Source organism: Lineus longissimus, chromosome 9 (assembly GCF_910592395.1).
Source record: "Lineus longissimus chromosome 9, tnLinLong1.2, whole genome shotgun sequence".
Lineage (NCBI taxonomy): Eukaryota > Metazoa > Nemertea > Pilidiophora > Heteronemertea > Lineidae > Lineus > Lineus longissimus.
The window spans coordinates 12,120,200-12,136,547 of record NC_088316.1 but is presented as its reverse complement, the minus strand read 5'-3'; the positions used below and the strand labels follow the sequence as shown (position 1 = coordinate 12,136,547).

The window sequence follows — 16,348 nt, the reverse complement described above, 5'->3', positions numbered from 1 at the left end:
TCCGACTGTCACGTGACTAAAACGTCATCAATATCTTATGCAAATGACCTTGTGAGCTATAAATAGTAACTTCGCGGAATGCTATTGGGCAGAGACACTATCTGATATCAACTTCAAAAACCGAGACGCTATATTTGGCACCGACAGGTACAACGTGGACCTCGTAACCATTGGCTAGTGAAACCTAAGACAGGTAATGTCTGCGCTGCCAGGGAATGTAAAAAGTGTACCCTGCTATATTCCTAAGGAGGAGAGTCCATTGATAATTATTCTTGTTATGTAGGATATTCATTACCACTCAGATACATATCGGCTATACACCAGTGTGGCATAGCCGACTGAATGACGTACCCTATTTGCACAGAAAACCCCTCCATAACTAAAGAATATGATCAATGGAAAATATAGCTTTGGTCGTTTTTACACAGTGACAATGATGTTATGCTGAAGGCCGAAGAGGTGTGTGAACAAAACAGCTGCGAACAGCATCAGCGTAATAAACAGATCATATAAAGACCAAATTCGTGCCGTTTGATGTTGACTGAGCGCAATGTTGGGGACCACTGATGGTGCAAGATGTTGTGGATCCCAGATTAAACCATTGCGGGATCTGCGATGAATAGAAAAATTGCGAATAACATATGTTTTTGGCAGTTATGCACTCACGCATGCAACATGTTGATTTTGACACCAGAACAGTTTTCAGAATTATCTAAACGCATTTTTCCCGCAAGTTTCATGCGGGAAGTCAGTATCCAGACCTACATACTCTTCGTCCTACTCCATCCCCTTTAAATGGTATCACCCGTACCCTCATTTCGAGACTAGGGATATAAGCGGACCTTTCTGGCTTGAGATTGTTATTAGAGTCCAACTTTCACACGATGATAACCTTTGTCGTGTTATTGGTGAGAACACCGTATTTCCTCATAATTTTCAGTTTCTATTTGTTTATGGTTGAATCGTTTCAGGGAATTTGAAACAATAAGACTTGTTGCATCAGCATCGTTTCATTTTCCTGCTATGCGAATAATGTTTCCGCCACTTCTGGCGATTTGTTCTTACTCCAGGGAATAGTACAGAATAACACTAAGATTCTAAAATAGAACTCTTTCAGCACGGTATCTCAAATAATCGATCTGGTTGGTTCGCCCATTCTGGTTCGTCCTATGACCTATCCTTCGTTTCGGCACCATTATTTTCATTTGAAAGGAAGTTCAAGTATAAATCACCCTGCATGCTTATGATATTTCAGGCTGTGGGATTTGCCGCGGGTGTCCCGCGTGGTTCGCCGCAGAAGCCATTAATCAGGCCCGTAGGCCCACCACCTGTCGGGGGAAAAGGAACCACCCCATTTGCACGTGAGTTCATGACCAGCCTCGTTCTCTCGCATGTCTACGCTCTTCTCCAGCTTCCCTATTCATCCATCTTCCACCGTTCTTCCATAGTCAGAACATACGTTTGTGCACAGTATATCACGTGGTCGTAGTTCGAAATTTATTGTCGACTGCAGAAGCGGCTATTACGTCACGCAGTGTCGTGCTGAGGCGAGCTCAGGCGGGCTGATTTTCTTCGTATCGCTTAACAGGCGAAAAATTATCAGAGATTGCGAATAAAAAGAAAATAACGGCAGAGGCTAGTTCCTCCCATTACCTTATACTTTGAGAGACCTATTCATGACACGCTTGTTGTATGTCCATCAGCGTCCTCAGAGCTGGCTTCCCAATGGTATTCAAGGTCAGTCGAAGCTTTCACTCTGTAGCGGACTACAATCTAGATAAGTCCATCGATCGATTGATTTGATTTTAGGTTTCCCAAGTGTACCAAAGAACGGGACGATTGGCATTGAAAATGACCTGATCCTAACTCCAGAACAACATGCGATGATGTTCGAAACGTGAGTATACGACTAGAAAAACCCTGAAGTTTCCCCAGGTTCTACATTCTACATGTATACAGTGTTCTCCCAAAGGCCATTTGTCAGGGTGGCCCACCCTACCTTGGCTGCTGACCACCCTTCCTTGGAACAGCCACCCTATCTTGCTACTAGTATTTTGGAAAGGGTTTCTAAAGGACCACCCTACCTTGAATTGCTGCCACCCTATCTTGTGTTACAGACTGGCAAGGTTACCACCGTACCTTGCGAAAACCCAGTTGAGAACTCGACTCAGATAAGCTGCATTGTTGTCACTGCTCGTGCTTCTGAAAGTTTCGAAAGAAAGAATTTTGTTCTGTAATGTAGTATTTTTATGCACTTTTCATGATTTTCAACTACATTCCAAAGCTAGCTAGATTCTTCACGCCTTTCAGAGACGACAATGGGAGGACGAAGAGGAAGGCCTGGAAGGGGGACAAATTCAGATGGACCCACAACACGATGCCATATTACTTTAACGGAAACGACTACAGTAAGGGCACTGTAGTTATTTTACAAGATACTGCATTAAAAACATCGGAGAATTAGACAAAACTTCCCAAATCGTAGGTTTTGAGTCTATCACAAAACAAGCATTCCCTCTAATCAGAAATTCGATGAACTTGTTTGAACAACCAATGCCTTTTTCGTGGGCAACCCGACGTAAAATTGATAACAACTGAATTATGCGTATTCGTACGTGACGTGATGCTCGAGTTCTAATGTGGATAGGACTTTGCGATCGCTTTTTAGGCTAGCTGTAAATATACATGATAGACCACTCATTTGACGTTCTTCTCCAGCCGAACACCAGAAGAAAGAGATCCGAGAGGCCATGGACGTCTACGAGGCAGAAACCTGTCTCAAGTTCAGACCAGCTACCTCATCTGATGTCAACAAAGTCCGCTTCAAACAGGGGCAAGGGTAGGTAAAGACTGCTCTTTAAACAGCTGCAGGGGTAGTTAGACTACACTTCAAACAGGGACAGTGGTAGGTAGACTGCGCTTCAAACAGCAACAGGGGTAGGTAGACTGCGCTTCAAACAGGGACAGGGGTAGGTAAACTGCGCTTTAAACAGGGACAGGGGTAGGTACTTTAGTAGACTGCGCTTCAAAAAGGGACAGGGGTAAGTAGATTGGCTTCAAACAGGGGACATGGGTAGGGAGGCTGCGCTTCAAACAGGGACAGGGTGTGTAAACTGCGCTTCAAACAGGGACAGGGGTGGGTAAACTGCACTTCAAACAGGGGCAGGGGTAGGTAGACTACGCTTCTAAGAAGGATTGGGTATGTAGATTGCGCTTCAAACAGGGACAGGACTAGGTACACTCAGCTTCAAACATGGACAGGGGAGGTAGATAGGGCGCCTTAAATTATTTATCTGTCATCATCCGTGAATTTCAACTCTTGGACCTCTTTTATCCATCTTCTCTCTCAGATGCAACTCTCAACTCGGAATGGTTGGTGGATCCCAAGATCTCAACCTGGACAGCGCTGGCTGCAGATGGGTAAGCATATTAGGCTGTCGCACACTTGTTCCGTTTTGACCGCGATTTAAGGAGTAATTTCCTAAAATTGGTCTGTGGTATTCTAGCAAATCGACATTTGCATTTAATGTGTATTTTTGTGACAGATTAAAAATTGCGGCAGAAAGCTCTTAGAAATTCGCTCTCCAATTCGCACATCCGTCTGGTATGAACATGCCGCGCAGCGATCCAGCTCTGGTCAGGTCTGTGTATTCTGTTTAACCTCATTCGGATAAAGCGCGCGAAAGGAATTATTAAATTCAGTTCTCTGCTTTTTATGTTTTCAGAAAGGTCTGTACTGGCACGAGATCGGTCACGCTATTGGTCTTGTACACGAACATCAACTGCCAGAGAGGGATCGGTTTATAAAAATCAATTGGAACAACGTAAACCAAGCTTTTAATGATGCCTTCAGCACTTACAAGGACTCTGAGCTCGTGAGGTTCGGTATTCCATACGATCTCTCCTCTGTCATGCACTATGAAGTTAAGGTACGCATTTAGGACAAAAAATCCGGCTGTTAACTTCATGTTTCGATGATGAACACAGTCATTACGTTTACAAGCCCCTTAGAACCAAATTCGAACAATCCAGGTCCTCCCAAGATTGGGCCTATTGTTCCGTGGGGTATACGGTAATCTAGACAAAAGTCAATTAGACAACGGTATTTTAGACAAAGTAAATTAGACAATGGCCATTTTAGACAATGGTAAATTAGACAATGGTAAACTAGACACAAGGATAGGTAAATAAGACAATGGAGGTACTATCTTAGTATAGTACCTCCGATTAGGAAAGATCTTCTTTTTGGGAGTTGGCATGATCTTAGGCCTATCCATGAGGCATTCCCATGGCTTGCTTGTCAAGTCTGATGTCTGATGTCAAACACTGATTACACGACAAGAACCCAGCAATATTAACTCACTCAAAAGTTCAATTCTTAGTGAACAACACCTTAACCCCCAAAGGCAGCACCTTTGAATTGATTTAATTACCTGAGAAATAACAGTCAATTAGTCAATTAATCAATTTTGTGTTGATAGGTTTAAGATCATGCCAACTCCCAAAAACAATATCTTTCCTAATAAGATAGTACTCCATTGTCTGATTTACCTATCCTTGTGTCTGGTTTACCATTGTCTAATTTACCATTGTCTAAATGACCATTGTCTAGATTACCACTGTCTAATTTACATTGTCAAAAATATCGTTGTCTAATTTACTTTTGTCTAAATTACGTGGATTCATTCCGTGAGCCTAATCCCCAACATATAGTCGAGCATTACAATGGGGTATCAGCCGGGCGGGTTAGATCAGACGATGGACAGCGCGCTGGTCAAACTAAATAGTTATAAACTGCTCGTTATTTTCAGTTAAATTAAAATTTTTAAAAAGCTCTTTGTCAGAAAAATACATTTGTCGGCAAACTGTAAAATTTCCAAAAGCATCGCAGCAAAGTGTTTTACCCTCTTTCATTATTGGACGATCACACACACTGGTTTTATCTTCCAGAGGCTGTAAACGTAATGGTCCATCAACGCAGCAACTCTGCCCCACCCATTACCAAAATCACATTCACACCAAGACATTGTAGAGAGCAACGAACGTGACAAATAGTACATGATTATCAGATCGCAAGTTGACTTCAGCTGTTTATTGATGACAACATCTTCACACATTGTCATGAACTGCTTCCTTCTCAGGCTTTCAGTCAGACTGGTGGGCAGACGATTATACCACGTGACAGGTCGAAGGAGCCGTGGATTGGTAATGTTTGGATCTCACAGATGTCCTTCACCGATGTTATGATCGTCAACAAAATGTACAAGTGCGCTGGTAGGTTGACGTCGCCCCGTCCGACGTTTACGATTTGTTTCATTCGTCTAGACTTGAACCTGGTCCCGATCTCTGATTTCATCCTGGGGACAAATAACCGTGGAGGACAGTTCGAGCCGCGCCTGTTTCTCAGAGACTGCCATTCTCATAATATGACCATTAGTTTAAAGGATGACAGGTGTACAAACCTTAGTTAGACATATTTAATGGTCTTCAACGTATCATTTATTCTCACTCCGATGTGACAGTTGCGCGATCGAAAGCACCCTAACATGTTTCAATGTGGCTTAACGCTAGAAGCCGCATAGGTCGTCCACGTTCCTTAATTTTGGCTGTGTTTTGAGGTTACGATCCACTCGAAATAAACCTCATTTGGTCGTCTTAATAACATCAACTTACTGCGCGACATCTTTTTCAATCACGCTCCATGCTTTCAGAAAAATGTCCCAAAATTGATTGCAAAGGTGGATTCGTCAATAAGGAATGCAAGTGTGTTACACCAAAATGTAAGTATTGTACCTTGACATAAGAACTCTTTTAATACTATTCGTGGGTGAAACGATTTCAGCTTATCTTGAAACCCTTCCAAACTATTTCAAAACACCTGCCTTCTCCAGACATGCGCCCCTCCGCTTACTCATCAAAATATCTAAAGATACCGCAGGTGCGTTCCTAATGAATATGCCAATAACAAAGTCAAAGAAGACCTGGTAGGGCCTATCAGTTATGTGAAGAAGACCTCTGGCTCCTTCCTACTCCCCAAACTAAGATGCTTGGGAAGCGCGGTGGCCTGGTGGTGGTTCGAGTGCCGGACTCCTTCCGAGACACTAAGTTCTTATCTGTGTGAGGCTTAATTGATCGCTTAGCAGCTTCATCTGCTCTGTAGCACCCCTCCCCCCGAACGATTCTTTGATGTCAAAGCGCTATGAGTAGTATTATAAGGACACGTCCATGCAAAAGCGCTAAATGAGAATTGAACTCTTAACTTTAACCTGACACTGCTGCTTTCAGCCTATTTTGATTCCCACTGCATTAACGAGCACCACGACGAGGCCGAGTGCTACGAGAGAGCCCACAAGGGAGACTGCGACAGGGACTATGGCTTCATGAACTTCAAGTGCAGGAAGGCCTGTAACAGGTGTGCGATGTATGGTATGGACGATCTCATCAAGGGAAAGCCAGGTGTGGACCAATATGTCTCGTCAAAAAGCTGAATCTAATTTAATATGTCACGTTTTCTACAACACGTTAAGTGTTGAAATGACATCACCCAAACAGTTCCTTTCGATTACGAATTAGGCCCGATATTTGAAAAATCTTTTCGAAACATTCCACATCTAAACTCAATGTACAATGTACATTATAATCCTGAGGTGAGATATTCTAATTCGGAGGTGTTAAAATGATCCATTCCGATGAAACATTCAGAACGAAAAATCTGTTATTTTAACCAGACAGGTCTTTTTCAACATCTTTAGTGTTTCTTTCAACGAATAGGTGAATGCTTCAACCTGTATTTCGATGATGCCAAATGTGACGCATGGGCCGCTGCGGGAGATTGTGACAAATACCCATCTTGGATGAAAAGGCAGTGCAAGAAATCATGTGGAACATGCAAGAGTGACTGGGGTGAGGAAATACTTCATTATTTTGCTATCCCCATATTTTGCGAAGCTGCGTATAGTGCTGGTGGTTGAATTCGGTATAGTTGCTTTTCAGTATCAAAAAGGATCACGCCGAATCTCGTTTTCACCCCATTAAAGGGAAGTGAAGAAGTATGGTTTTCTTTCATGTTTGACATTCGGCTCGGTACTTTTTCCCTGGTGAAGACGTCACGCCGGGCGGCTTGCAAGATATACGAACTCCGCAGTTTCCCCAGTGACATTTTTCATTGAACTGTTTATTAGTATTATTGTATCAAATAAACAACGTTGAATTGTCAGTTCACTTCTAAAGGCAATCTCCCGTAATACCACACATCGACTCCCTGGTCATAATCCAGTGCCAATCACGCCCACTAATAAGTTCCCATCTTGATCCTAAGGTTTTGGATCCACTCCGCCGAACCGGACTTCCTGATGGTTCAGAATGTTAGTTCCCTTTACAACTTACGTACTCATGATTCGATTTTGTTGCAGGTAAATGCCTGAACATGGAATTTGACTACTCCTGTGATGATTGGGCTGAGAGAGGCGAATGTGAGGCAAACCCGGAATGGATGAAGAACAAGTGCTCAGACTCCTGTAAAGTATGTGGTTACATCACCAGAGGTGAGCTTTTCAATCACCTAAAAATTCGTGGGTATTATGTGTTTGTGATAACAAAATAATAAAATAAATCTTCTAAACTGTTTTTATGATATCGAGCTCAAACGAAATTCTAAGATAGTTGTGATTACAAATAAAGATCAATTGTCCAAACTGTTTTTGATGATATTGTGCTCAAACGAACTTCCAAGATGGTCGCCATATGGTGGACATTTTTTCGGTTCAAACGTCGACACTGAATTGGAAAGGGACTTGTCCTTAATTCGCATCCAAAAAGCCACAAGAACGTGTGACCAATCGCCATAGCGGCTCGTTAGATAACGAAACGGAAACACTAAAAGAGACAGTGTGAAAATCAAAATGACCGCCACGGTGTCTGGCACTGGAGGTTGCAGGTCGCGCCTTCCAGCCTATCTAGCCGTTGGGACAACAAGAAATGCTGGATCTGGAGCCTGCAACGATCATTTTGAATATTCAGAAAGAAAATTCATTTCTATATATACATGCAGTGTACAGAAAAATATTTTTGTAATTTTCTGCTGGCCATGGGCAGCTTAGCTGTGAGACTATTGTTCCTGACATACATTTGTGTAATTCTTATACTTTCACTTTTTTTAGGCAAATGTGAGAATGATCACCCGAAAGAGGAAGAGTGTTTAAAATGGTCACGAGACGGACAGTGCGTTGATGACGATCTTACCAAAGCTTTCTGGATGCGGAAGAACTGTGCTGCCTCGTGCAACTCATGCGGATTCGGGAAGGGTACGTTTGTTTCTGAATTGTACTTTTCTTACTTGGAAAACTCGATCAGCCGACGCACTCTGCCAACTTGCGCGACCCATTTTACACTCCACGCCATTGGGAGCGCGATGATATTCAGCGGTAGGCCTACTGCAAGGTTTTTGCAGTATCATACTCTTTTCTTTTCGCGTACTCCTTTAGAAACTAATGGCTCATGATTAACAAGTCAACAAAGAACTGGTGAGACCATGATCTCGGTCCCGTTCTTTGTTAAATTCTTAATTCAAACCCAAAATGGTCTTTCAAATTGAATTCGCCCTCTGTATAATAGGGTCTGCCGAGTCACTCATCTTACCGTTGACCACGACAGAACTTCAACTTCAGATAGCAGGGGAACACTACACTATGAATAGATCTACGAAATGGTCATCTTATCGTGAATATGAATGGAGACGAGGGGTGCTACAGACTGAGTCATGAGTGGGACAAGTTTGGCCACTACGACACCGAGCGGTCAGACACCTGAAGAAGAATGGTGGCACCATTTGAAACGCCAAGTTGAATAGTATCAACGCTGATTGTGAAAACTCACTTCATATCATTACTTCAAAAGACTTTTGTCCATTCCTCCTTCAAGCACCCTGTTCAGTTACAGTAACGGTGTACACTCCCCTCTTTTTATCGCCAACAGGTCAATGCGAGAATGAGTTGGACGACTTTGAATGTGACAAGCTGGCATACGAGGGAGGGTGTCAAACAGACCCAACCAAGGTACTCAAGCAATGCAAGAAATCATGTAACAGCTGTGATTACGGCGTAAGAGGTACGTGACATCGTTTTAGAGCCCATGGAATTAATTACATTTTATAGTAAGATACTTGAGGTAACACTACACACTAATTAATTCGATATTTCCGACAGAAATACATGTAACCATTGTTGTTGAATGGCTTAATAGTTGTATATGACCCATGGTCCAATACTCAAGATAGCGTGTTTTCGCTTTTTTAGGTGACTGCGACAATATGTACGAGCTAATGTACAACCGCGCTGATGCATGCAACTACTGGGCTGACCAAGGAAGCTGTGATTTCAACACGGGATTTAACATCATGATGTGTGCTAGCTCCTGCAACAGGTGTGGCCAACCAGAAGACCTGGCCGCAAGTAAGTTTGCAAATTATTTGAACCTAGTAATGCAGGAGTCTGGTAAACATAACTTGCACTGGTTCACCGAAAATGAAATGTCAGCTGGTATTCTCTCCGGGTTCTCCGATACGTCCACGTGAACGCCTATCAAATTGTTCAACTGCGTTATAAGGAGGTCAAACAATGAGATATGCGTTCGTGTTGACGTTTCGAGGATTTGCGATAACTCCCTAGATTATGCGCCATCTCTATGCTAATGACGATCATAGCCTCTTCCACACTTTATCAAAATTATCAATCTGACTCATAAGATCTTGCATGGGAGGGCACCTAGAATTTCTTGTGAAACATTTGGATTGCCCTCGTCACACGCGTTCAATGGATGAAACCTCAGGGAAACATGCCGTGAAAAGGACAAGAACAATCTTCGGTGATCGCAGTTTTCCATTGTTCTAAACGACTCTGAATCAAATCACCAATGGACATAACGGCGATCGAGGATCCAGACACTTTTTAAAAACATGTGACGCTGTAGCTCTTTAACAGCAAATCGTACGGATGAGTGCTATATACTGTGCCGATGCTATTTACCCGGTTGAGAGGTGCCTGTACAAAAGGCCTACATTACGTGCAATAGCGTCGACACAGTAAGTATAACAAACATTATTATTACTATTATTATTCAGAATCCTTCTTTGCTGATCAGATCATGATGGTGCCTGAATACGTTTCAGTATACACGTGTTTTAATTTTCAGATTGCCGCGACCTGCAGGAAGAAGATAAATGCATAAAATGGGTGCAGTCTGGTGAATGCGACAGCAATGCTGGTTTCATGAAGTACAACTGTGCCAAGTCTTGTAAATCATGCCATCTCTTAACGACAGGTAACTACAATTATGGGGGCTTCTGTTAATTATAGGTATCTGCAGGCACGGCGAAGTCGTATAAAACCGGCCATCTCATAATAAAACAACAGGTAATTACATGTATGCAAAGTCCAGTAAATCAGGCCGGTTGTTAACTTGGTAATGTAGACACACGAAGTCGTGTAAATCATATGATATGTTAACTGCAGGTAACCATTTACATATAATGTCATGCAGAGCATGAAACGTAAGTAAACTAAAAACTGTTTCAATACTTTTTCTGAGAGAGGGGGATGTTCCGTTATAACGGTCCACCGTGCGGACAAAGTGAGTCCCCGTTCTGCGACAGCCCAAAACGAGGCTGGAGCATGCCGAGTTTTGAAGCAACACTACACAACAAATCATCGTGTCTGGTTTAATCGAGAAGTGTAACGAGTGAAGGGAAATAAACATTTATCAAAACTGATATTCGGAATTGTCAAGTGTGGTTGTAGTTAACTTACGGTACATGCTTTACATGACATGATAGCTCTATGATAGACACAATGAAACGGCCAGGGGCCATTGTGCTCACCGTATACATCTTTTAGTAGGCAGGATCATGCTTAGTTTAGAGGTGAATATGGTGAACACAATCAGGCATGAAGACTTTTTTTAGATGTGTATTGATGTCAAGTAATAAGACAGGGCAGTATATATAAATTTATGATCCAACCAATAATTGTCTATGACATCAACAAGATCAATATCGTGTGATTGCTAAGAGTCCCTGCAATAAAAAATTCATCGAAAAAAAGTCATTAATAAGCAAGATATTGCACGTCCTACTTTTTCAGTTTTGACCCCCTGGTGGCCAAATCAAGAATCAGATGAGGCCAAAATTCGGTGTCAGAGATTATCTGATGTAGGGGGTTACATGTACCAACTTTCAAGTTCATAGCTTCAGCAGTTAAGAACGTGCCATAGTTACACTCTAATGGCCAATTTACGCCATTTGACCTCTGTGACCTAGAAAAGGAGGTCAAATCCAAAAATCGTAGGACATGTGGTGTATCCTTGCTAGAAGTCCCTGCCATAAAAATTTTATCGAAAACAATTCACTCAAATAAGCAAGATATTGCACTTCTTCCTTTTTCCATTATGGCCCCCTGGTGGCCGAATAAAGAATCAGATCAGGCCAAAATTCGGCATCAAAGGTTATCTGATGTAGGGGGTTATATGCACCAAGTTTCAAGTTCATAGCTTTACTGGTTAAGAAACGTGCCATAGTTTACACTCCAACGGCCAATTTACACCATATGACCTCTATGACCTTGAAAAGTAGGTCAAATTGAAAACCCGTAAGACATGTGATGTATTGTTCCTAAGAGTACCTACCATAAAAATTTTATCGAAAACAAGTCACTTATAAGCGAGATATCACACTTTAGATATCCACTTTTTGCCCCCTGGTGGCAAAGTTGAGAATCAGATCAAACTGAAATTCAGCACCAGAGGCTATGTGATATAGGGGGTTATATGTACCAAGTTTCAAGTTCATAGCTTTAGTGGTTAAGAAACGTGCCATAGTTTACACTCTAACGGCCAATTTACGCCATATGACCTCTGTGAACTTGAAAAGTAGGTCAAATTAAAAACCCGTATGATATAAGATGTATATTTGCTATGAGTACCTACAACACAAGTTTCATCGAAAACAAGTCACTAATAAGCGAGATATCACACTTTTTAGATATCGACATTTGGCCCCCTGGTGGCCAAGTTGAGAATCAGATCGGACCGAAATTCAGTGTCAGAGGTCACCTGACCTAGGGGGTGCTGTGTACAAAGTTTTAAGTTCATAGCCCTAGCGGTTAAGAAACGTGCCACTGTTTTTTAAATAGGATACGACGACGGACGACGACGACGGACGACGGACACTGCGGTATTACATAAGACTCCCCTACAGTGAGCCAAAAATCAAGAAAATGTAAGATACAAGTCAGAAAAGACAAAAGGGAAAAGATAAAAAATAATAAAATAAAAAAATATTTTTGGCCGTCCCTGACCGGGGTTTGAACTCACGACCTTTGGATTGCCACAACACGAAAAACACAAAACATGCAATTTCGGCCATATCTGTGTCTGCGTTGTGACCTCTGTGACCTCAACAAGTAGGTCAAATTATAAACCCATATGATATATGATGTATCCTTGCTATGAGTACCTACCACAAAAGTTTTACCGAAAACAAGTCATCAATAAGCGAGATATCACACTTTTTAGATATCCACATTCGACCCCCTGGTGGCCAAATTGAGAATCAGATCGGACCGATATTCAGCACAGGAGGTTATCTGATATAGGGGGTTATATGTACCAAGTTTCAAGTTCATAGCTGTGGCGGTTGAGAAACGTGCCATAGTTACGCTGAAACAGCCAATTTATGCCATTTGACCTCTGCAACCTTGAAAAGTAGGTCAAATTAAAAAATTGTACGATATATGATGTATCCTTGCTATGAGTACCCACCACGAAAGTTTTATTGAAAACAAGTTATTGATAAGCGAATTATCACACTTTTTAGGTATCCACATTCGGCCCCCTGGTGGCCAAGTTGAGAATCAGATCAGACTGAAATTCAGCACCAGAGGTTATCTGGTATAGGGGGTTATATGTATTAAGTTTCAAGTTCATAGCTGTGGAGGTTGAAAAACGTGCCATAGTTACACTGAAACAGCCAATTTACGCCATTTGACCTCTGTGACCTTGAAAAGTAGGTCAAATTAAAAACCCGTATGATATATGATGTATCCTTGCTATGAGTACCTACCACAAAAATTTTATTCCAAACAAGTCATTAATAAGCGAGATATCACACTTTTTAGATATCTACATTCGGCCCCCTGGTGGCCAAATTAAGAATCAGATCGGACCGAAATTTAGTGTCACAGGTCATCTGACCAAGGGAGTCCTGTGTACAAAGTTACAAGTTCATAGGCTTAGCGGTTAAGAAACGTGCCACTGTTTTTGAAACAGGATACGACGACGACGACGGACGACGACAGACGACGACGGACGACGGACACTGCGGTATTGTAAAGACTCCCCTACGGTGAGCCAACAAGTCATGTAAAGCATACCGTCTATCGAGGGTCGACAATAGGCACTACCCTTTTGGTTAGAACTTGAAATGCTATGAAAGCTCCTTAAAAATTAATTGAAAGTCCGATTAAAAACATGAGTTCTAAATGCTTTAGGATTTCAAGTTCTAGCCAAAATGGTGGTATCCTTAACAATGCTTAACAACAGATAACTATAGACACAACAAGTGTGCCGTATGTTAACTACACTTCACTTGTACGTAAATCACCACATTTTTTCTCCAGACAAGATCTGTGCCGATACCTCCGGGAAGTACATGTGTGACTTCTGGAACGCCAAAGGCGAATGCGAGAACAACCCATCGTGGATGGAGCAAAACTGTCGGTTGACCTGTGGGAAGTGCAAGCCAGGAGAACGAGGTAAGGCTGAAAAAGGATAAGGCGGCGATGATCACCACGCTCTCTTATGATTAAGTGCCATTCAAGTTTGAGAAAAATTGACCGGTTCTCCGTAATCTACTTTAGACTTTTCATGGAAAAGAGAAGTGTAGTGCTGCCATGAATGTGTAAGAACGGATCAAGCTACATCAATTAGCGTCTCTCAGAAGAGAGTATTCAGGTCAGAGGTTGCTACATACACATAACAAATTTTTGACCAATAATTGTCACTTATACTTGATTGTATTAGTCTGGTTCTCGCCGCCTCAGAGAAGGCATTACACAAAGAGAGAGGCAAATATGTATTTCCAACTGCTATTCAGCTTTGAGACTGAATTACATTCAAATGTTTGATATATACTGTTATGATGAACATTCCTAAATCTGTATCCATATCAATATTTGAACTTCCGATCCGGAACTACGCATAAATCGTAAATAATGAAGTCGTGTTTTAAGTCGAGGGCAGCCGCTCCCGATTTGCAATACGACTTCACTATTGAGGCGTTTCTGCATGCACACTTCCAACTCATGTTCGGATATTCTTATACAAGTGACGGTGGTTCATCTGTGTCAAAGTACATGTAGTTCAATTGAAACGGTCTCGAGGTGGCTCCAATACATTGTAGTGTCGCTGTTAAGTCGGAGTCGGAAATTCATCGTAACCGATCTGGAGAACTTTGTTTTTGTGGACGGTGGTCAACAAACGTCCGTGAAGTGACGAATTGGTCGAAAATACATGTACATTGGATGTGCTTAAAATTACATCTTATGAGAAGACGTTTTAACTAATTCTGACACCACTGAAGATAATCCGGGGAGATTAGTGGAGTCACTGAACGTATCTCTTTTATTCATGCATCCGGCGCGCGAAATGCGCATTTCATCAACGTTTAAGCTCGACTTCCAAAAACATCTGTGGAAATTTCTGGCAGATTGTTTTTAATTCATTCTTGACTAATACTTTTAAACTTTATATTCTTTCAGTTGTTGAAGATCCAGGATGGCGTAAGTATCGCTTGAATTATCCAATAGATCACTGCACATAGTCGTCAGTATGATGACGACGACGATGTAACAGCCTGTCCTGATCTAGCAACGCTATAAAGTCGGTTGAAGGGCGCCGGTGAAAAGACCTACGTGTATAGGTTTATGTAAACAGACGCACCAAACCCGGCTTAATTGCGTCTAAACAAATAATATGTAGTAGTATAATATTATAAGTTCGCCCACATCTCCAGCAGTAATGGTTAACGCATCCTCGTCAGAAAAGTCTCACGAGAAATAAATTTCTACTCGTCACAAAATAAACTGATGATGATTTCGATCCATCTTCTAGCTAAATGTGATAACATCAGTCCGGATGCATCGTGTGCTGATTGGGCGTCACGTGGGGAATGTAAGAACAACCAGGTCTGGATGGAGCATCACTGTAATAAGGCGTGCCACAACAAGGAGTGTGGAGGCGACGTCGATCTTACTGGTAAGTGATAGGTCATGGGTTCGAATCCTGATCTGGATGACACTCTCAATTTGACATCAGCTAGAGTACGTACTATTGCCATTGAAGCTTGATTTTACTGGGTTGATCATAGTGTGATTTTTAATGATCCCGTTTTGCGAATTGTCGCCAATTCGGGATGTTGTAATGTCACATGCAATTCTCACTCTACCCTTGGGCTCCAGGCAAACTCATCCGACCCATGGCATAGTAGAATCGGGGAATTTCGATGGGATTAGGCAGACTAGTAGCTCCTTTGAGCGATGTCTGGTGAGGCAATGGCAATTTTGTTTTTTTTTATCTGTTCCTTCGTTCACCCTTGATACATATACGGTGATATCCTTATCCCGATGGAGGTTCAAATTATCGGTACGGGCCGCAATGGCAGAAAGGTAAAAAGGCCACGTAAGAAAAGGTCAAGGTAAAAAAGGTCCAGGAAAAAAGGCTACAGGAAATAAATACAGGTAAAAAAGGGTACAGGTAAACAAAAGCTACAGGTACATAAAGAAGCTACAGGTAAAAAAGGCCACGGTAAAAAAAGACAGCCATCTATAGGTTGAGATTGATAACACGTAAAAAAGGATAAGTTAAAAAGACAAGTTATCCTTTATATTCTCCAAAATATTTTGTCAATAGATTTTAAAGGGGTCAAAGGCACTCCTTTCAGTTCTTTTCGCCCTCAGTTTCACCAGCCACAACGATTGCCGGTGAGTATATATTGCGGCCGCACTTTAATAGATACACATTTAATAATTTGAATCGACACCATTCTTTTTAGACCCATGTGTCAATAAACACGAGGACTGCGAGATGTGGGCGAAGTCTGGCCAATGCGAGCAGGGCGACTACATGAAAAACAACTGTTACAAGGCTTGTAATTCCAATGAGTGCGGCGGTGGTGATAGTGGCACAGATGGCGGCACAGATGGTGGCACAGAAGGCGAAACTAGTGAGTAATATGCATGTTGTGAAGCCAAAAGCACTTTAATGGCATCCTCTAAAAGCAGTCCAACATCGGCCAAAGAGA

General features: G+C 42.0%; 1 protein-coding gene across 2 annotated transcripts in view; it reads left to right on the top strand.

Annotated features, from left to right (window-relative positions):
* Positions 1-808: 808 nt before the first annotated feature.
* LOC135494185 (protein draper-like) overlaps positions 809-16,348 on the top strand; it is a 71,162-nt gene continuing 55,622 nt past the window's right edge. The window contains exons 1-20 of one of the 2 annotated variants that reach the window (XM_064782034.1): positions 809-908; positions 1,256-1,361; positions 1,810-1,897; positions 2,311-2,408; positions 2,719-2,839; positions 3,351-3,420; positions 3,726-3,929; positions 5,142-5,274; positions 5,712-5,780; positions 6,286-6,456; positions 6,772-6,903; positions 7,413-7,544; positions 8,160-8,303; positions 8,974-9,105; positions 9,294-9,449; positions 10,189-10,317; positions 13,668-13,802; positions 14,808-14,828; positions 15,160-15,303; positions 16,100-16,270. In XM_064782034.1, the coding sequence (XP_064638104.1) occupies positions 885-908; positions 1,256-1,361; positions 1,810-1,897; positions 2,311-2,408; positions 2,719-2,839; positions 3,351-3,420; positions 3,726-3,929; positions 5,142-5,274; positions 5,712-5,780; positions 6,286-6,456; positions 6,772-6,903; positions 7,413-7,544; positions 8,160-8,303; positions 8,974-9,105; positions 9,294-9,449; positions 10,189-10,317; positions 13,668-13,802; positions 14,808-14,828; positions 15,160-15,303; positions 16,100-16,270 (2,380 nt within the window). In that variant the 5' untranslated portion in view covers positions 809-884. The remainder of the gene's footprint in view (positions 909-1,255; positions 1,362-1,809; positions 1,898-2,310; positions 2,409-2,718; positions 2,840-3,350; positions 3,421-3,725; positions 3,930-5,141; positions 5,275-5,711; positions 5,781-6,285; positions 6,457-6,771; positions 6,904-7,412; positions 7,545-8,159; positions 8,304-8,973; positions 9,106-9,293; positions 9,450-10,188; positions 10,318-13,667; positions 13,803-14,807; positions 14,829-15,159; positions 15,304-16,099; positions 16,271-16,348) is intronic. The other variant, XM_064782033.1, reaches the window with a different exon arrangement.